The sequence below is a fragment of the Scatophagus argus genome, chromosome 17, assembly GCF_020382885.2.
Source record: "Scatophagus argus isolate fScaArg1 chromosome 17, fScaArg1.pri, whole genome shotgun sequence".
Taxonomy (NCBI): domain Eukaryota; kingdom Metazoa; phylum Chordata; class Actinopteri; family Scatophagidae; genus Scatophagus; species Scatophagus argus.
In genome coordinates, this window is record NC_058509.1 from 5,375,199 (window position 1) to 5,395,104 (window position 19,906).

General features: G+C 46.1%; 1 protein-coding gene across 3 annotated transcripts in view; it reads left to right on the forward strand.

The window, feature by feature from the left end:
- The window catches only part of LOC124074477 (ephrin type-A receptor 7), a 303,047-nt gene that overhangs the window by 158,013 nt on the left and 125,128 nt on the right, over positions 1–19,906 (forward strand). For 2 of the 3 annotated variants that reach the window (XR_006845858.1, XM_046417452.1), the window contains exon 1: positions 7,662–7,897. The exons of the other annotated variant lie outside the window; for it this stretch is intronic. Coding sequence is in view for 1 of the 2 variants with exons in the window: in XM_046417452.1 (XP_046273408.1) it covers positions 7,819–7,897 (79 nt within the window). In the remaining variant the exon portion in view is untranslated. Of the gene's footprint in view, positions 1–7,661; positions 7,898–19,906 lie in introns of those variants that run through there. 3 annotated transcript variants of the gene reach the window in all.

The window sequence follows — 19,906 nt, forward strand, 5'->3', positions numbered from 1 at the left end:
TGTATCTGTTACTGTCACCACTGCTGTGTGTGTGTGAGAGACACGTGATTGTGTGTGTGTGTGTGTAAGTGTACTGTATGTGTGTGTGTAGGCGTATGTCTCCCTCAAAGACGCATTAACACCTTTTCACTTGGCAGCGTTTACAGGGTCCCGTCCTGGGAATAACACAGCTCTGTTACAATACATCTGGGACTTGTAGCCCACCGTTATCAAACACCCGCTCTCTCCCTCGCCCCATTTACTCTCCTTGTCATGCCTGGTGTTTTTTGGTTATGCTTTGTCTTTTGATTTCTGTCCATGTGCCATGTTTCATGTTTGTCTTGTGCTTCCATGTATTATGTTCAAGGTTTTTGTCATGTCCTGTTTTATTTTGAAAGTGTCTCTTCCCCTGTGTGCCCTGTATTCATGTAGCTTTGCTTTTAGTTTTCCTGATTGCTTTCTCCCTCCTGATGTGTGTCACCTGTGTCTCGTTGTCTTGTCTATTTAGTCCTTGTCTTCCCAGTCACTGTTGTCAGAGCGTCTGTGTTTTTTCCTCCATGTCATGCCAGGATCTGCATTTTTTCCCCATGCCATGCCAGGACTGTTTTGTTGTTTTTGCCTTGCCTTGCCTTGCCTTGCCATGCCATGCCATGCCTAGTTTCTTGCCACAGTAAGTGTGTTTTTTGAGTTTAGTTTTGTTTAATAAAAGACCATTGTTTTTGGACCTCCACGCCTGCCTGCCTGCTCCTTTTAGACTCTGCATCGGGGTTCAGCTATTTTCTGCGTCAGCGACGCCGCCAATCCTGACAGAACGCTCTGACCCCAAAATGAACCCCGCAGAGTCACCGTTTTGGGGCACCAGACTGGCAATCAGGCCCCCTCCCAGTCTGGGCCACCTCTGGACAAAGCATATGTACCGCTTGAGGTCCAGGGGAGGCCTGCACCCAGCGACAGGCTCCCCACAGCCGGTGCAGACTCTGCGGACCAGGCCGCCTGCCGCTGCGGAGGTCAAAGTTCCTGTTCCTGCTCCGCGGACCAGGCCGCCTGCCGCCGCGGAGACCTTCGTTCCTGTCCCTGTTCCTGCTCCGCAGACCAGGCCGCCTGCCGCCGCGGAGGTCTCCGTTCCTGTACCTGTTCCTGCTCCGCGGACCAGGCTGCCTGCCCCCGCGGAGGTCTTCGTTCCTGTCCCTGCTCCGCGAACCAGGCCGCCTGCCGCCGCGGAGGTCAAAGTCCCTGTCCCTGCTCCGCGGACCAGGCCGCCTGCCGCCGCGGAGGTCTCCGTTCCTGTACCTGTTCCTGCTCCGCGAACCAGGCCGCCTGCCGCCGCGGAGGTCAAAGTCCCTGTCCCTGCTCCGCGGACCAGGCCGCCCGCCGCGGCGGAGGTCTCCGTTCCTGTACCTGCTCCGCGGACCAGGCCGCCTGCCGCCGCGGAGGTTTTCGATCCTGTCCCTGTTCCTGCTCCGCGGACTGAGCCGCCTGCCGCCGCGGAGGTTTTCGTTCCTGTACCTGCTCCGCGGACCAGGCCGCCTGCCGCCGCGGAGGTCTTTGTTCCTGTCCCGGCCCCACGGACCAGGCCACCCGCCGTCTCAGGACTCCATGTTTCAGCTGGTGGACCGCAGCCCACTGTTCCAGGTCTGGGTCCACCGGCACCCCAAGCTACGTCAGGACTCCATGCTTCAGCTGATGGACCGCAGCCCACTGTTCCAGGTCTGGGTCTGTCTGCCTTCACGTCTCGTCTCATCAAGTCTCCACGTCGGGTCGCCAAGTCTCCACGTCTCGTCGGGTCACCTCGTCTTGCCGCCAAGTCTCCACGTCTCGTCAGGTCACCACGTCTTGCCGCCAAGTCACCATGTCTCGTCAGGTCTCCACGTCAGGTCACCGGATCTCCACGTCTCGTCAGGTCTCCATGCCTCGTCGGGCCGCCACAGAGGCGGTTCTTTGTTCGGCCGTTGGCCCTGACCCAGCATTCAGGCAGACCGCCTGAGGCCTCGTGTTATGTCCTGGCCCAGCATTTGGGCAGGCCCCCTGACTCATCAAGCCCCACCTGGGTGTTGAACTGGGGCCGCCCGCCCGAGATTGCAGGTTGGGCCACTGCCCTACACCAGGGCTGAATCCCTGACTTTGTTTTTTACTTGTTTCATGCCTCTTTGGTTTTCCCCCCCTCCAGCCACCCAGCCTGTGTTAGACCTGTGTTTCTTTTTTTGAAGGGACATCTGGGATCTGTCCCTTAAGGGGGGGGTTCTGTCATGCCTGGTGTTTTTTGGTTATGCTTTGTCTTTTGATTTCTGTCCATGTGCCATGTTTCATGTTTGTCTTGTGCTTCCATGTATTATGTTCAAGGTTTTTGTCATGTCCTGTTTTATTTTGAAAGTGTCTCTTCCCCTGTGTGCCCTGTATTCATGTAGCTTTGCTTTTAGTTTTCCTGATTGCTTTCTCCCTCCTGATGTGTGTCACCTGTGTCTCGTTGTCTTGTCTATTTAGTCCTTGTCTTCCCAGTCACTGTTGTCAGAGCGTCTGTGTTTTTTCCTCCATGTCATGCCAGGATCTGCATTTTTTCCCCATGCCATGCCAGGACTGTTTTGTTGTTTTTGCCTTGCCTTGCCTTGCCTTGCCATGCCATGCCATGCCTAGTTTCTTGCCACAGTAAGTGTGTTTTTTGAGTTTAGTTTTGTTTAATAAAAGACCATTGTTTTTGGACCTCCACGCCTGCCTGCCTGCTCCTTTTAGACTCTGCATCGGGGTTCAGCTATTTTCTGCGTCAGCGACGCCGCCAATCCTGACACTCCTCTCCTCCTCCCCCTTCCCTCCCTTTCTGCCGTCACATCTCCCAACCAAAAACCCCTCTTCACTCCTCCTGTGTCTGTGTCTTAAATCCCAGAGGGTGTCAGAAGATGACTGTGACATTATGCAGGAGGAGGAGAAAGGCGGGGTCCACAGTAACTACATCCACAGTAATTCCCATTTTATACCAGAGGCATGAAATTCTTCTACTCAACACGTATCGGATAGCCGTCATCCTGGTAACTGGCTGGAAGACTTTGCCGTGGTTCTATAAACGGACCTACGGTGGCCCTGAGAGCTCAGTGCACTGCAAACTAAGAAAACACATGCAAATAGCCTAAACTCCACTTCAGAAAACATCTCTGACAGCAGCAGCATTCTGACAAAAACGAAACAAAAAACTGAGAAACAAAACCAAAACACAACGAGAATCCTGCCGGTAGTACAGACGAGGGGGTCAAACTGGTGAAGATGCAAGATGTGTTTAATTAAGTCGAAGTGCACTGAGCTCTCAGGGCCACCGTACTTACCTGATAACGCAGAGAACTACACTCTACTCCAAGTAAAAGTTACGCTTCAGTTTCACATCTTGTTCTTTTCCTTTCACTCTGTCCTTTAGATGGTTAAATGACATAATACTACGCTCATTTGCTATAAAAACACTAGTCGCTAGTTTCTAGTTTAGACCCGTGTCCGGAGAGCAGAGAGTTTTTGAAAAATCTCTACATTCATGTGAAGATCCCAGCCACAGGTTTAAGTGTGGATGTTGAAAAAGCAACGTAAACACAGAACAGTTTCGGTGCTCATGGAGAACAGGAGGGGATAGAATGGATTTTTAGGACATGTTTGTCTTTACATGTGTAGTAAGGAGATGATAAGGAAATGTAAAGAGAGAGCAAAGGGAGTGACAAAGATCCCCAGCGTGAATCGAACATCGTGGTCTCCAGACGCCCAGAGGCCATCGTGACTCCTCTCAGCAGGGCTAACAGCTGTCTGTCCCACTCCTCCCTGCACGAACAGGAAATTTAGCTGTCAGGTGTTTAAGTCTGAAGGGAGCAAGTGGCCTCAATGTTGGGTCATTTTCGTATGCAGTCCCTCGTATGTCTGTGTATGTTCATGCATGCACTCACACTCGTCCTCTCCCATTATCTCTTTGCTCCTCCCTCCTTCTGCTTGGATGACTGGGGAAAGAGCCAGGAAACAGAAAAGGTCAAGTGCCTCTGCTCACTCCTCTCCTCTCCCCTTCCTCCTCCTCCTCCTCCTCCTCGCCTCCTGTCTGTCTAACATGTGTGTCAGCAGGAGCAGAGAGGTCGGGGCCAGTGGAGAGCATCAGCATCGAATTGTCGCATATAAATGAACCTGTAAAACTGAACCGCACATACAAGCGTTTGTGTATGGAACCGACATCTATTTACTGCTTTAACGCCAACCCCACCCCCTCCCTCACAAACCTGCACACTATCAGGTTGTGATTTACATCTTTTTTTATTATTATTATTTTCCCTGGTGGTTGTGCTCCTGATCAATAACACACACACACATGGTGGGTGGGTGGAGGTGGAGGTGGTGGGGGCGTTCAGCCGTCAGATTCAGCCATCATGCGTGGGCATGTGTTAACGGAGGGCAAAAGGGAAAATGTGCTGTGTGTGTGTGTGTGTGTGTGTGTGTGTGTCTAAAGCAGCACGGAGTAAAATGGAGCTGGAGCTGCTGATATTTTTTAATATTTTTTTAATGTCAACAGTATCATTGAAAAGACTAACTAGTGAGTAGCCTGTTTTGTGTAAAATGGCCCACAGTGTTGCACCTGATGATGTTTTTTCATGCTGTTTTCTAATTGTTGTTCAGCTGCCAGAAGTACACACTGATGTGTATTAATACACAGTGGTAAATGGTGCTCTGGCAAATGGACTATTTAGTCCTGACTGAGTAATGTTTGTTAAAAACTACAATGTCCAGCTGTTTCAGAACATTTCCGAGCCCTTCTTAAAAATCAAAGTTCATATTTATGACCAATTGTTTTGCTGTTTTTTCTTCTTCTTTGAGTTCCCCGCTTTTTAAACCTTCTTTTTGTTGACCTCACGCATAGCATGTTGTCAAAACGTTACAACTTTGTCCCATCCTGCCGCCTCGCGGGCTCATTGCTTTTATTCAGATGTTAATTTCGACGTAGTTTACTACCTCAGCTGCCGGATCAGAGGCAGAACAAACATGGAACCTTTTTTTTTTTTACAGAACAGTAAGGCACAAGATAAGATTAGATAAGATAAGATAATCCTTTATTAGTCCCGTAATTGGGAAATTACAATATTGCAGCAGCAAACAGGATATAGAGGGTGCAAAGCATGCAAGGATAAGGGAAGGATGTGCATTCAAAAAGAAAAAATAGACAGGAAACAAATACCTGCAGCTGTACACAGTACAGAAAAGAAAAAAACGACTATTACACTAGAGTCCCTCAAGTTATGATTAGTGGATGGATTAATTATTGTACAGATTTGTTTCAGGGACTAAGGAAGTAGGTACAGATCATTGTAGATAGATGGATAGACAGATAGATGCTTTACTGATCCCGAGGGAAATTCAAGTAGTAGTGTAGTAGTAGTGTTGCAGTCATGTTACATGAGTAAGGATCATTGCACAATTATTACTACACATGTATTATTGCACAGAACAAAGGCACATCAGTCCTGCACAAGTCAGACTTTGACCAACCCCACCAAAAAACACTCCAGTGAGCGCTTTATAACGCCGAGGCGAAAACACACTCAAAGTGACACATTTTAAAATTTGCTTTTGGACTTTGGCAGACAGTGGTTGCGGTGGACATGCGATGCGAGACAGTGCTGTGTGCAGGCAGGTAATGGACTGTGAGGAGAGAGACACGGAGTGAGTGAGGGGGCTGTTGGCCTCTGTCCTTGGTGAGTAATGACCACAGAGGAGGACAGATGATCATGTTCATCAGCTCCCAGAACTGAGCCTACCAGCCCCCCTGCTGGGGAGGATCAGTCAGGCTGATGGCCTATAATCTGTGTGTGTGTGTGTGTGTGTGTGTGTGTGTTAGAGCCTGCTGTTGAGTAGAAACGATGGAGGGAGATGTGGCTGGGTGACAACAGTGATAATGAGTCTTACCGTTGATTATGGAGCATATAAGAGGCAGAGTGTTTGTGTGAGAGTGTGTGTGTGTGTGTGTGTGTGTGTGTGCATACCATTGCACACAGAGGGGGAGTTTGAATGTGTGCTGCATTAAAAGCACTTATTACATTTATTGCAGAGCTGTTTTATGTCCGGCAGTTGCAGGGCTTGCTTAAGGGGAAAATTAGGTGTGCTGACTTGCCTTTTCATTAGCGCGTCATTAAAGTTTGAAAAGTAGCTAAATAGCGAAGGCTGGCCGTACATACTGAACAGCTGCCAAGTGGAGGATCACTACCATTGGGGACGGTTTATGTTTTTAAGGAAATTTCAGCTTTGGAAGTGGAACTGGACCCTCTGATTGACAGCTGAAAAGTGAGTGAGGGGATTCATGAAGCTGTGCACTTCAGGGCACAAGCAGGAAGGATCATTTAATAACTGCACTGATGAATGGACTTTCCTGAGGGGCAGAATTCCACATTATTTCACATGCGGAGCAACTTTAAGCAGAAGCATGAGGATACGTTTAAAAATGAATTTAATTCTGGGAGCTGCATTTTCATGTTCTCCGTTTGCTTTGTCTACAAGCTCCTCTGTGTGCTAGAAATTTTTAATATTTAGTTTTAAATGGATACGTAGTGGGGAGAGCTCTTTGAATCCCCTGCAGCCCTCTCTTCTCAGCACTCAAAGACTGCATTGATTGGAGATCCAACCTGTGTTCACATCACTAGTTTTCTCTTTGAAAGAAAAAAAAACAGCATCTTGCTTGTCAATCAGCAATAAACTGTATTGCTTTCCAAGCTAAACTGTGAGGATGATCAATGCGGCGCAGTGTGTGTGTACGCTTCCTGTGTGTGTGTTGTTGTGACAATGAGAGACAGAGCGAGCAGGGACTGTTTGTTAAGTGTAGTCTACGTGTTACAATGATGCAAACCCTTGAAACAGCACCTCCATGTTTCATTTCATCTGAAACCCCTGCCTTCTGAGGCAGCACACCCAGTGGAACCCAGTGGAAGCAAAAAAGAAAACTCGATAATATTTGCTCGGTGCAGAATACTATGAACATGTCTGCTGACTTTAAGTAGCATCGGATCAATAGTCCCCCGGAGAGAGCAAGTGATTTCCATTACAGAAATTATCTCGAGTCAATTCGTGGGCCATGTGTGAAAAGGAAGTGTAAAATGGTCAACTATCAATTATCCTGATGAAACCCTTCTGTGCTGCTGTAGATGTTAAGTGGGAAGTAGTTTCTGTTTGAGTTTTAGTTCTCACACAGCACCGTTTTGTGTTCCAGCACTTCATTTGTCTTTTATGTGTTTTCCGTTGAGTATGAGACCCCATCTAACAAGGAGGGCTGCAAGGCACTGGGAGGTACTGAACTCTAAAATACTCCGTACAGAATCTGAATACAGTGATGCCAGGAAATTCACATATTGACAACTGATCATAACGGGCAAATGTGCATTTTACGGGATTAAATGGCTTGAGTTTGGTTTTGGTTCTCAGACCGCCGTGAAATAGTAACACTGAACACTTGCGACACCACAGCCACAAACCTAAAGCCTTATTTCACCGAGCGCCCCCTCCTCCTGCTCTCTACAAAAGCAGCGTCTGTACAAAATGCACTACTGACTCTTGACTGTAATGGAAACACCTGGCGCGCAGACTTCAGGCTGCAGCTCCGTGATAGGTCGACCCTCGCGTACCCTCGACTCCACACCACACTTCATTGCGCTCGCCCGTTGTCAATCCCAACCCTAAAACCCTCCCCCGAGATATGAAATAGGCCGTGTGGCTCCCTGGATCCTGCACTGTTTGCCCGGACGGCATCCGCTCCATTCAAACATCGTTGAGTGCGTCTCTGCTGCGGTGCGTTGCGCGCAGGCTGGAGAGAGATGACAAGAGCCCCGCGGAACTGGCCAGACAAACATGGATCTCCGTAAAGCGCTCGTTTCGGTGCTTTGGATATTATTGCTGAACCTAGAAGAAGACTGTCACGCCGAGGAAGGTATGTGAAAACGTGTGTTCGTGGGCTTTTTTTCCTTTTTCTTTGGCTCGGGTTGCGGTGTTGAGCGACAGGCTGACATCCGCGGCGGACATAGTTTGGCTTTTGCACTTGTCCTGTGCAGGTGTTTCCCACGATGAGGTGGCACGCACAGCAGTGGAGTTTAAGCGGTCCCTTCATGGCTCAAAATTCACATTAAAACGCGCATGTGAGACAGAAAATCTTTTCTTCTTCCTGATTATGGAGCGGCGCGTCTCGGAAAGCTTTACGATGACAGATTTACGCGTTTGAGCTCAGTGAACTCAAAGCTGTTCTTCCTGCGAAAAACCGACCCGAACCGAAACAAATATGATTTATTTAGACTGTCAAATTGTTTTCTCACTTAATTGCACCTAAATCAGATAGATCAAAAAGACATTTAAGTACAGGTTTTTAAAACCTCGTACAATGTGTAACTATTTACAACAGTTCGTCTAAAATTGCAGATGATGACCTAAATGAGTGATGTGGATAAAGTTGAATGATTTTCTCCTCTGAAGACAAACATCTGAGTTCACTTCTTACATTTCTGTTGTCACACAGCAGAGCCCCTGTCTGCTTCAATATCCACTTTGTGATTTATTCAGAAAGGAAAAGTCAGGGAACCGTTCTCGTTGTGAGGAAGAAATCCTCGGTCTGCTGTCACAAAGATTTGGATTGTGTGGTGGGCTTTTGTCACGGCATCTTTGTGCAACTGGTTTCTTTGTCTTTTCATACTCCAGCAGTCGCTGATGCTGTGGCACGGACGACAGGACGCATTAGCTGATGCCTTATTGCTTCGCCCACTGCGTGCGGCTCTCCTCCGTGTGCGAGCTCAGTTTTTACTCCAATAATAATAATAAAAAAAATCCTTCTGTCAGTTTTAAACAACACGGCAGCTGTTTCCTCTGTTGCTTCTTTTGTCTTTGCATCAGCATTAAACCAAGAGTCATTATCGGTGCAGGGATGCAGAGGAACAAAGCAGGAGTCACTGAGCGCTTTATCAAGATTTAATGCTGATGTGGGATCGGGATTAGGATTGTTGGCTTGTTTAATTGCCCCTGTGCATCTGCACTGAAGTGTGGCACAGAATGAAGGAGCTGCTCTGGTCCTACAGTCTGCTGCCAGCCTGAGTACCACTGATAAATATTTTCCGCTCTCACAAGTTAGCCAAGATATTGTCATCATGTGTAATTTATATCAGCTCAAAGTCACACACAGAGCCGACTGAATGTGTGTGTGTGTGTGTGTGTGTGTGTGTTTCTCACCGATTGGCTCAGGTGAAGCCAAGGAAGTGAGCCTAATCAGTTCAAAGATTGTGAAGCGGAAAAGAACATAATGGATTCAGACCCCCAGGCTCTTTCTAAAGAGGGGCTTTATTGGCAGGGTATAGCTGAGTGGATTTTGGATACACACTCATGCATGCGCCGAACACATGCATTTACCTCTGTGTACTCCAGCAAGAGTACACTTACCGCGCTCACACACTCCGCGGCCATGCATCATTGACACACACTACTGGATCACACGCAACTCTGGATCAAATGCACACGCTCACTCGGTTTGCATGCGAGCTTCCTCATGAAACATACACATTTGTGCATGCAAGCATGGTGTGGCATTTCCCTCTGTGGCACACACACACACACACACACATTTGGGCACTCTTTTGCTCTCACTCACACACACTTCCTCTCAAGCATTGGATGCAACACACACGGACTCATTGCCAGATTGATTTGGTTCCCTGGAATGCTGGGTAGCCAGATTTGGATGCTAGCTTTTGTTTAATTGATGTTGTGACAGCGATTAATTGCTGTGAAAGCAATGTGCTCCTGAAGGCTGGTATTGGCAGCGATTCATCTCGCTGTTCGTAAGGAATTAGGCGATAGAGGAAACACCAGGGAGAATTCTCCCTTATTTTAAACTCTCTGCAATTACATCCATATTAACTGAGGCAATTTTCCTACCTGTTAGACTGTGAAACTCTGCTATGAGAAGTGTGTTTCAACAAAGGACGTGTCTGCTGAGGTCTTCCCTGTATTAGGGATTTTAAGCATATTCATGCACTGGTGCTTATTACAGTGTTTTAGCAGCTTTTACTGTTTTCCTTTGTGTTTGCCTTTGCTCTTATTTCATTTCTCCTCATGTGCCAACAGTGTTTTGCCTTCCTATGTTGCAACACTGCTTTCTTATGTTATAGTTCTTCTTCCTTGCCCTCCTTCTGTCCCGTGTCTTTCTGTTTTCCTTTGTTCTTCCCTCTGCAATCTCATGTCACCCGCTTTCCCCCCCCACCCACTCCCATACACGTCTCCCGCATCCTTAGCTGACTTCGCAAATGCTTATACGTCCGTGTGTCCACTATCCCATATCGGCACCTCACACGCAGTCAATCTAGCCACTCCCCCTCCCTTCAGGCCGCTTTTCTCATTCCCCACGCCTCAACACTAACACACCTTGGCATCTCATCGGGATCTCATTTACTTCACCACTCCTCCCTCCCTTCCTCTGCATCCATCCATTCTGCAGCAAGCTGGGAGAGCAAGAGAGAGGCCGCAAGCTACAGAACAATGGAGGCAGAGTGATGGAGAGGAGCGGAGTGATGGAGAGCGAGAGAGTCCTAACGTAACCTGTGGGATCATCCTGTTTGTGCGACCAGCAGCTTGGTTTGATGCCTTGTCGTGTCAGATTGGCCGGGGTGACTCGAATGCGCTGCGTTCTTGGCAGGCGTTCAGCCTATTGTTTACCCGCAGCCTTATAATGCTGGTGTGCGTCCGAAACCTCTCGTGTCAAGTGTAATATCAAATCTGTAGCTGGCATTTTCCACTAAAATGCTCTGTGATGCTGGGGCACTTTGGGATAAAGTCACAGAATTTGTACTAATAAACATGAAATATACCCACACATAGCTTTAAAGTTCACTTTTTTAGAAACTAGTGTGACAGGCCCTTCAAGCCTACAAGTCAGCTTTTAAAGGCTTTGTGACAGTGTTTGTTTGAAGACGTTCCCCTTCTGACTGTAACTCAGGATCGTCTGGTTCTGTAGTGTGAAATCCGTGTCCACTGTCAGTGTTCAGAGTCAGTGCAGGAAGTACGAAACAAAAACTGAAAGTGCGGATGTTAATGTTGGGGCAAAGCATCAAATTTTACTCTTTGAGTCTGTTGTAACATACCCAGTCACCCTGTGTGTGTGTGTGTGTGTGTGTGTGTGTGTGTGTGTTGAGAGGGTGTTTATGTGGCTGATCTTTGAACTTACCAGGAGCTATTGATCCATTTGTTTCCCTCCAGTTTCTCTCGTCTTCTGTCAGTCTCTGTAGTGGAGTCATAAGGTCTTTGACATATCTTTTTCTTCTTCTTAAATTCAAGCTGAAACATTTTCAACTTGCTCAGTCAAATCTTCTCCTCAATTTGCACAGCCAGGAGGATTTTTCTCCCACTTGCATCATTTCATAGACTTTAAATGCATGTCTTCACCTCTAAAATCTGCACTGTGTTTGGTCTGAGCCATCAGAGCTACACATAAATACCTTGGCCACAATCTCCCCCCCTCAGCATAACCAGGAGGTCTGGTTGTTTATTTATATCTTAAGCTACAGTTTCCACAGCCGCAGACTTTGTCCGAAGTTAACCGAGTAATTTTAGACAACTAACCAAAACCAGACTGAAAAAACAAAATCTCACAAATATCTTCATCTCATCCACTTGTAAAGGTTTACATGCTTCTGTGTTATCAGTATAACAGAGGCATAAATGGTCTTAAAATGGCAAAAATATTGTTTGTCTCAGTTGTATTGTTTTTTGTTTGTTTTCTGCTTTTGTAAGTGTAATTGTCTGTAGCTCCAGTGATTTGTCAGTTATTTTTAAAACCTGCTGTATTAAGATGCAAAGCCTTGGTCTTTCTGTTTGCTGCCGATTTGAACACGACATAATCAAAATAACTATTCATTATTAAACTCCACTCACATGTCATATGATTACTGAATCATATAATTAGAACTTAGAAGCAATCTAATTGACTAATATTGGGTTTACCAGCAATTGCCAGACTGGCAGTGGAGTAGCACTCCACCCTCCCAGGCATCAATTGGGACTAATTGTCTGTGATTGATGCAGGCTTATTTCTGCTCCGCTGCCGCTGCCGGGCCCATTGCACCGGCCCATCGTTGCCTGGCAAGGACAGCCTTGGACCTGTGCATGTTGGATCAGATGACTGTGACCTCCGCGAGTCTGAAAGGTCAGAGTGATTTGTGAAGATGGCGGGCGGAGAAATGCGACATCCTGCCGCCGAGGCCTCAGGGCCGCTGTCATTTTCAGGATAGTCGAGAGGAGGGGCTGAAGACGGGGGATGACGAGAGAGGCAAAGGCGGAGGGAAGGAAGAGCGTCTCATCCAAATAAAAAAAGAAAGGAGGAAAGGTGTGTCAGGCCGAGGGGTGACGAATCAGGGAGGCCGAGCTGCGATGAAAGCGGGGAATAGTTGATGAGGGAGTGACAGAAAGAAAATTGGAGGTGAGTAAAGGCAGGAGGGGGGGGCAGCAGGCGATGAGGGGATTGTAAGCTGCCACCACTGCTTTGTTCCACAGCTTCTGTATGTTACGTCTAATCAAGCAGACCCTCAAGAGTCTCCCAAATAAAGTCAGTGCAGCAGCTCAGTCACATCCCACATATTTACATCCCTTTCCAGTGGAACACACCGACTGAGACCGATACGTGTAAGAGAAGGTGTGCGTGTCTATTGGATCCCAATAAGGTCACCTGATGTCTTTTGTTCAGGGTAAGGACGGCACTACAGCATCAGGGATATTCTGCTGGATCGGCAAGAATGACGAAAGGGTGTGTGTGTGTGTGTGTGTGTGTGTATGTGTGCACACAGAGTGAGAAAGCAGTCTGTCTGTGGGTGTGTGTGTGGTGGGGGTGAGGGGATGGGGGTTTTACCAGGTGTTTCAGCCATATTGGACAGTGACGGAGGGGCTTTGTGCAGCTGCCTGCGGTAGATGAAGGAACCGCACATCATTTTATTGATGAACCTGTGCTGAAACATCCTCAGCTGCTGTGTGTGTGTGTGTGTGTGTGTGTGTGAATGTGTGAATGCGACAGCTTCTGTGTACGTATTCACATCCATGTTTTCATCCGAGTATGTAGAAAGAAATTTTCCGCACTTCTGTGTTGACTGTTTTTGTCTGCTTTCCTTTCCCAGAGGAGTGATATGGGACTAAACAAGCCGCTTTCTGTTTGGGTGATTTCAGTGCATCTTGACCAAATTGTTGTTGTTATGGCAAATTCGATTAATGAAATGTTAATAATTTGTGTAGGTGATAATTAAATCATCGCAGCCACAAAAGTAATTTAGCTTTGAAAAGGAAGCTGAGAATATAAGCTCAGTTCAACGATGGCGGTGGGAGGGATGGGAATGAAAGCATAATTTTTTAAATAATAGAACAATGCTCAGTTAGTTGATCAAAGTTTTTCCAACATTCGCTGGTTTCACTGTCTCAAATATTGACAGTTTTTGCTCTTTTCTGTCTTATTGTATACTGGGGTTTGGGTTTATAACGTCAGCTTGAGCTCAGGTAAAGTATCATATTTTATCAATTAAGCAATAAATTGATTACTCCAGTGATAATGAAAATAAGTGAATATAAAACAGAAATTGGCAGTTGTTGATTGTTAATTTGTCTAATTTATTTTTTTTATGACTAAATGTTGCTTAAGTTTGCATTTGAGTTAGGTTTACTCAGAAACGGGAGTCACTTCCTTTTCCTTATCTATTAATTGAATTAATAGTTAAGGAACAGGAAGTTCCTTCCGTTCTCTTTATATCCAGGTAATGTCGGGTACATTACCTGGATATGTTTTCCTGCAGGCAGCCACTGCAAGTATGGATGCATACTTTTAATCATATGAAACAGATGGTGAAAATGATTACTGTATGTGGAGAAAAGAAGTCTTCAAGCCCACAGCGAAGCATCAACCAAAGCTGCTTTAGCAAACGTGCTTGAGCTTTCATGCAAGAGCCTGATGTAAACGTCTCAAGGGCCTGTTTTCCAAAGGTTCTTCAAAGGTTATATGCAGAAAAGTCTAACAGAAACGCATAAATGAAAAAAAATTAAATTAAAAATTTCTCCCGCCACCCACACCGCCAGCATCCCGGAGTTAAGACATATTTTTTGCCTGATTTTTACATGAATGCCTCAAACACATTATTTATCTTCGCTGCTTTTGTTGGGATACTAATGGATTAGAGGAGTTTTTCTGTTGGCAGGCTTTTTAGTCCTGAGGTATCTAAAGTTGATAAATGTCACTTGTGTGTATTTGTGCGGCGCTGGAGCTCTGCTCTTGGCAGAAATTTCTGCTCAGGGCGTTTTGCATTGAGAGTAAACACTAACTGCATTAATGTGCGGCATGCAGTGGGTGGGCATGCTGGGAATTGGACTGACAACTTGGTGGAGCTCAGTCAGTCTCCCACCCTCACACTCCCAGCTTTTCATATAATTTCCTCGTTTTCTGATGAAAAAAAAAACATCATCGCCCACTCATTTCTACTTCAATATGAAAAACAGATTCATGAGCATAGATTTATTGAAGCAAGCACGACGACTTTGTCCGTCCCATCTGTGGTCAGATACGCTGAAAACTGCAGTAGCTTTTATGGCTCTTTGGCTCTCCAGATCCCAGTTTATTTGGCCACGTTTTTTTATGTCTTTGTTCAGGTTTCGAGCACTGACTGACCCTCTGCGCTTCCAAAATGGAACCATATTTACTTGATGTTCTCCAGTTTGGCCACGCGTGCTCTGATGCATCAATGTCTTTTGGATCAAGAATCAAGGATAAAGCTTGGAAAGGAAACATTTGTGTGTGTGTGTTCCACCCGAGGTTAAGCGTGTTGCCCTTCCTGTCAGGGTTTGGCTCAGAGACCATCAGCCACAATTGGCCCTGGTTTAGGCAGAGCCATCACACTGCCATGGAGGTGACAGAGGTCCTGAAATGTGCAACAACACAAACGCAGCTTCTCACAGTTAGCCATGTTTCCACTGTAGATTCACACATTGAATTATCCTTGGGGCAAGACCAAAACTCTGGATTCACCTGCGTTTTGGTGAAATGAATTATTTGTCCATCTTTAATGTGCAACACCTTTTGTCATAGGTATTGTTGGAGTGGGTTGCTGGGTGTGTTTGTATTATTTTTTTGCATTTTTTTGTCTTTATTAGATAGACAGAGGCAGACAGGAAATGGAGAGAGAGGGTTTGGGTATGACATGCCACAAAGGCTGCCAGCTGGAATCAAACCGTAAACACTCAGCTAACTTGGCTGACTTTTACATCAACATTGTCTTTGACAAACTAAATTCTAAAATTAGGATTAAGCAGACATATTACGCAGTAGTTTTCAGGATGGACTGGGTTTTTAGACAAAACTTTGGTGATGACTTTGGCTTGTTTATGTCAGCCTTGGAAAAAGGCTGTTTTGCCCACAAGTTCATCCAACATGCTCTGAACCTTTTGGATTGGCTGCAGCTGAGGCAATAATGTCCAGTAGTCCATATCCAGTTATGTAACAGTTATGTGAGCAGACAAGAGTGGGTTCTCATCTTGTTTAAACATGAGGCTCAGTCCTCTTCATGTGTCCATGTACCAAACTGGCAACACGCTGTACGTGTTTTAAAGGCGAATGAGAAACCACATCTGCTCTTACAGGTTCATGCTCCCAACAGTCTTGCTCTGTTTCTGGTGAGTGGACGTACGCTCACACACACACACACACACACACACACACACACACACACACACACACGTGGCATACTTGGAGACCTCACGCACACACACACCTCCACAGCTGAAGTCTGCCATTAGCCTCCCCTCTTCGTCTTTGCTCTGCTGTGTCAGTGTCCGCCTCGCTGGCTCTGGCCTGTGAACGCTGCCTCTTAATGTGCTTTTCATGTCCGCTGGTCCTCCTTTGCCATGTCTGTCCTGATCACACATGTTAGGATGAATTGCATTTTGGAGAAGATGAGAGACTGCACCTTACATTAAACATGCTTATATGTATTTCTACGCATCACTTCTCACATTTCTCTCCACCATCTCCAGCTCCTTCTGAGAAAAATGCAGCGATTGTAATGAAGACTCAGACACAATTGCAAGAGCTTGCCTCTATTCAGAATCTCACCAGCCATAAAGATATTGAGTCCTTGTCTAATGGCAGCCGTTTGACAACTTTGGCAATTACTTACTTCGCTGAGCTGAATCAAGCAGCAGCAGCAGCACTTGTTAACATACTCAAAGAAAATTGGAGCGACTGAACACAGGCTCCTCTATGTGTACGTGGTACATTCGGGTGCTGGCTTGAAACCTGTCGACATCTGAAAGTCAAGCGTTGGCTGTCGAACAGCATCGCATTAAAAGAACACTCCACCTGTTTAGCACTGCACTGTGCTGTCAGATAGAAGCGATCAGTTTTATTCTATGCACACTTCTGCCTTTGCCAAACCTGGAACCTTCATTACCCAGGATGCAAAGCAAACTGCCAACATCAGACAGAGGTTCAGGTGTGTTGTGTGCTGCTAATAATGTAGCCTCGAGTTAACTTCTGTCTAACTGAACATCCTGTGCAGTTTATATATATATATATTTTCAACTTTGGTGGCTTCTAGTCTTGAACATCAGGTGGCCACTTCCTGCTGCCTGGCCGTTTTGTGTCGTCTTTGTCTTACGGTCCTCCCTTCCATCTCTGTTATGTGGTGGTAATGACCGTCATGTTGGAAATGTGTCCGGCTGGGCCTCGTAAACCATTACCCCCGTGCCTAGGAAACCCCATTAATCTTTCTGAGAGGCGTTTGACCTTTCAAACTCATTAACCACAGCCGCTGAGCCAACAGACGTGAACGCATACACAAACTGCAGATGCGCTACCTTTTCTCTCTCTCTCTCTCACTCCCACAAACAAACAGCATGCACACACCTAAATGTTTCATGCACGTGCACACAGGTGAGGTTTGAACGCACCTATGCCTGTCCAACTGCCAATATCGCCTTCGCCAGCTTGCCATGCTAGCCGCTCTCTCTCTTTCTCTCTCTCTTCTCTCCTCTCCTGTCCTCTTCATCCCTTCGCTTCCTCACCGTGTGGGTTTGGTCAGTGACCTGGAAAATTGCCCGACCTTTTAATACGCAGCTTCCTCGGTGATGAATAAATACATAAATCGCCCAGCTTCGGCTCAGTCACTTTTATGATACCCCTCCCAGTCTTACCTCCCGTAAACACCTCATCGTACCCCGTCATCTGCACCCTCTCCACACTGACACGGAAGAGAAAAGCGGGGTGTCTTTGAAGTGATAGCCCCCTGCTGAGAAGACTGTCCATAATGAAAGGGTGTTAGTGCCTTGGTTGAGGGCGAGAGAGTGCGAGCCGTGTAGATGGCAAAGGATGTAATGGGGTGAGTGGGCGAGGCAGGTTAACACGCCAGCATGGGACCTGCTCTTCTCAGTTTATCAGAAGGCGAGAGTGAGAGAGCTTTGTAGGTGCCAGGGGAAGTAATGTGGCGAGTGGCAAAGGAAGGTTAACATCGCAGCATGGGACCTGATCTGCTCAGTTTATCAGAAAGTGCAAGGGAGAGCAGGATGGGTTTTAAAAGGCTAAGTGGTGAGGTGGGAAGGGGATGACAATTCTCAGTTTGCTTTATGTCCAAATGAGGGAGGGAAAGATGAAATGAAGCATATAGAGACAATATGGGGCCAACTGAGACGGGAAAAAAAAGACAGAAAGGAAAAAGGACATGTTAACAAAAATGCATTAAGGTGTAGGACTTGCCCGAATGCTTTGAAGTTTCGAAGCTTCGGTTGTTGTCATGGCAATCAATGTCCAAATCAGCATTCGAATGCTTTTTTTCTTTTTCTATGAAGAAAGAGGTGTTGCATCAACTGCACTGAAAAAGAGGCAAAAGACTGATAAAGAGTTAAAAATTGAGCCCCTCTATGGTTTTTAATTAGTCTTCTAAAGCAACGTACATGAAAACCCAAGCACATGTACGTGATTGGAGCACACAGAACCGCATCCGTGAGCACTTGAACTGCTCTTAAATGCGGTCCAACCATTTCTCGACAAAGGGGCTGAGGCGGGTGTCGTGGCCGATGTCTCCGCACTTGTCCTTCTCTCTCGTTAGACTCGGACTTGGAATAAATAACAGCTTTGAGGAAAGCATGATAGCTTGTAGTGATGCACGGCTCGGCACCTGTCACCCACCTGAATGAATTAGTTTCTCTGATTTATAGACCTGCAGCATCATGCACCAAGGACATTTCATCTCAGTGTACCAGTCCCTGTGGGCTGCCTTTTAAATTTTGTGGAACAGGCGGATGATTTCTTTATTGTGTGCTGTATTGATGTATAAGCATTAACAGTTTAGTTTAGTGTTCAAAGAGACTGCTTTCAGTAACATTAAACCTTTCCATGTATGCAGCAATGTCACTGCAGGAAAATATTATATGACACTGGAGCAGCACAAATTAATAACTGTATTTCTAAACTTTATAGGACTGATGAAACCCTCCAGAGGAAACAGACTTGTAGCTTCTGAGGTGATTTTTTTAGGCAGCTCTGATGGAGCTCAGGATCTATCAGGAGGAAAGCTGCTTTGCAGATGTAACTGTGGTTTTATGACCTAAACCTAACCAACTTTTTCTGGTGCCTAAGCTTAACCAAACGGGAACAGAAAAGTTAAAATTATGATTAAATTAGTTATCCTGGCTTGTCTCTTGTGTGGAAGCCCCATGTTTGGCCCGCTCACCCACTGCACCGTGCTGTTTTAATAAGTTGAGTGCATTTTATTCCTCATAAAATATTTGCGAGTTTGTGTCCACATGAGTGTTCACAAAACGGTGGGTCTTGTAGAAACATTGCTCCTTAGGGCAACTAACAGTCAACGGCTCCATGGGGGACCTTACCAAACTCAGCCCATTTTAACTGTCACATAGTCACCCAAACCCAAGTAAAATATACCTGTGCTGTTTCACCACTTTCATCATTCACCGTTTAATTTTGGCTCTTTTAATAATAATACTGGGACTGTGTAGGTTAATGTGTGCTACTTGTTTTTGTCTTCCACTATGTGCTGTACTGGTCCTGTTGACTTTGTGTGGTTGCACTCTGGGCTGCTTGCTATGCATGTTATTATACAGACTACAAGTACGTTTCTTAACGTGTGTGTGCGTTTGTATGTGTTTCTTTGTGTGCCTGGTCGTGATTGCAATCAGAGTGTCATCAGTGCAGGATGGTTGGGTGGAGTGTGCTCCTGTTGTTTCTCTGCTCCCTCTCAGCTATAAATGTAAATGAAAAAAGTCAATTAGTCTACCAGCCAATCAGTGTGCCAACCAGTCAGTCAGATATTCAGTTAAGCAGCTGGCTGGACAGCCAGCCGTTTTAGTCAGTTATTCTGGCAACCAGGCAACCACTAAGACAGGCGTGAAGCCATTTAGTCAAGCAGCCAGCAGTCAGTCAGAAAACTGTTCACCTGATAATCAAGTCAGCCAGATGCCCATTGCTGTGTTGTTTTTTGGTCTTTCAGCCAGTTAGCCAATCAGAGAATGTGGCTTTTGATTAATCAGTCATTTCTGAGAGCAGCCAGTGATTATCAACAAACCAGTGAGCGCACCAAAGGTGCAATTATTCCTGTGCTGTGCCTACGATAGGTTAAATACAGCGAGCTCTCACTGAACTCTAATCTCTAAAAGTCATTCTGAACCTACATGATGCATAATCATGCCTAAAGAATCAATCACGCTCACTGGCATCGCAAAGGAGGAAAACATCATTCCTCAGGATATGTAGAAATTCAGCAAAGTGAATCTTGCTTGTTTTGCAGCACAGGTGCCAGAACCAGGACTACAGTCAGACTGCAGAGGCTTTATTTGCTAAGAAAATATGCAAATCTAGTTGTAGCACCAACAGCCATAAAAAGAGTACTGCACAAGCAAAACAAAAAGTCAAAATGAAAAATAAAAA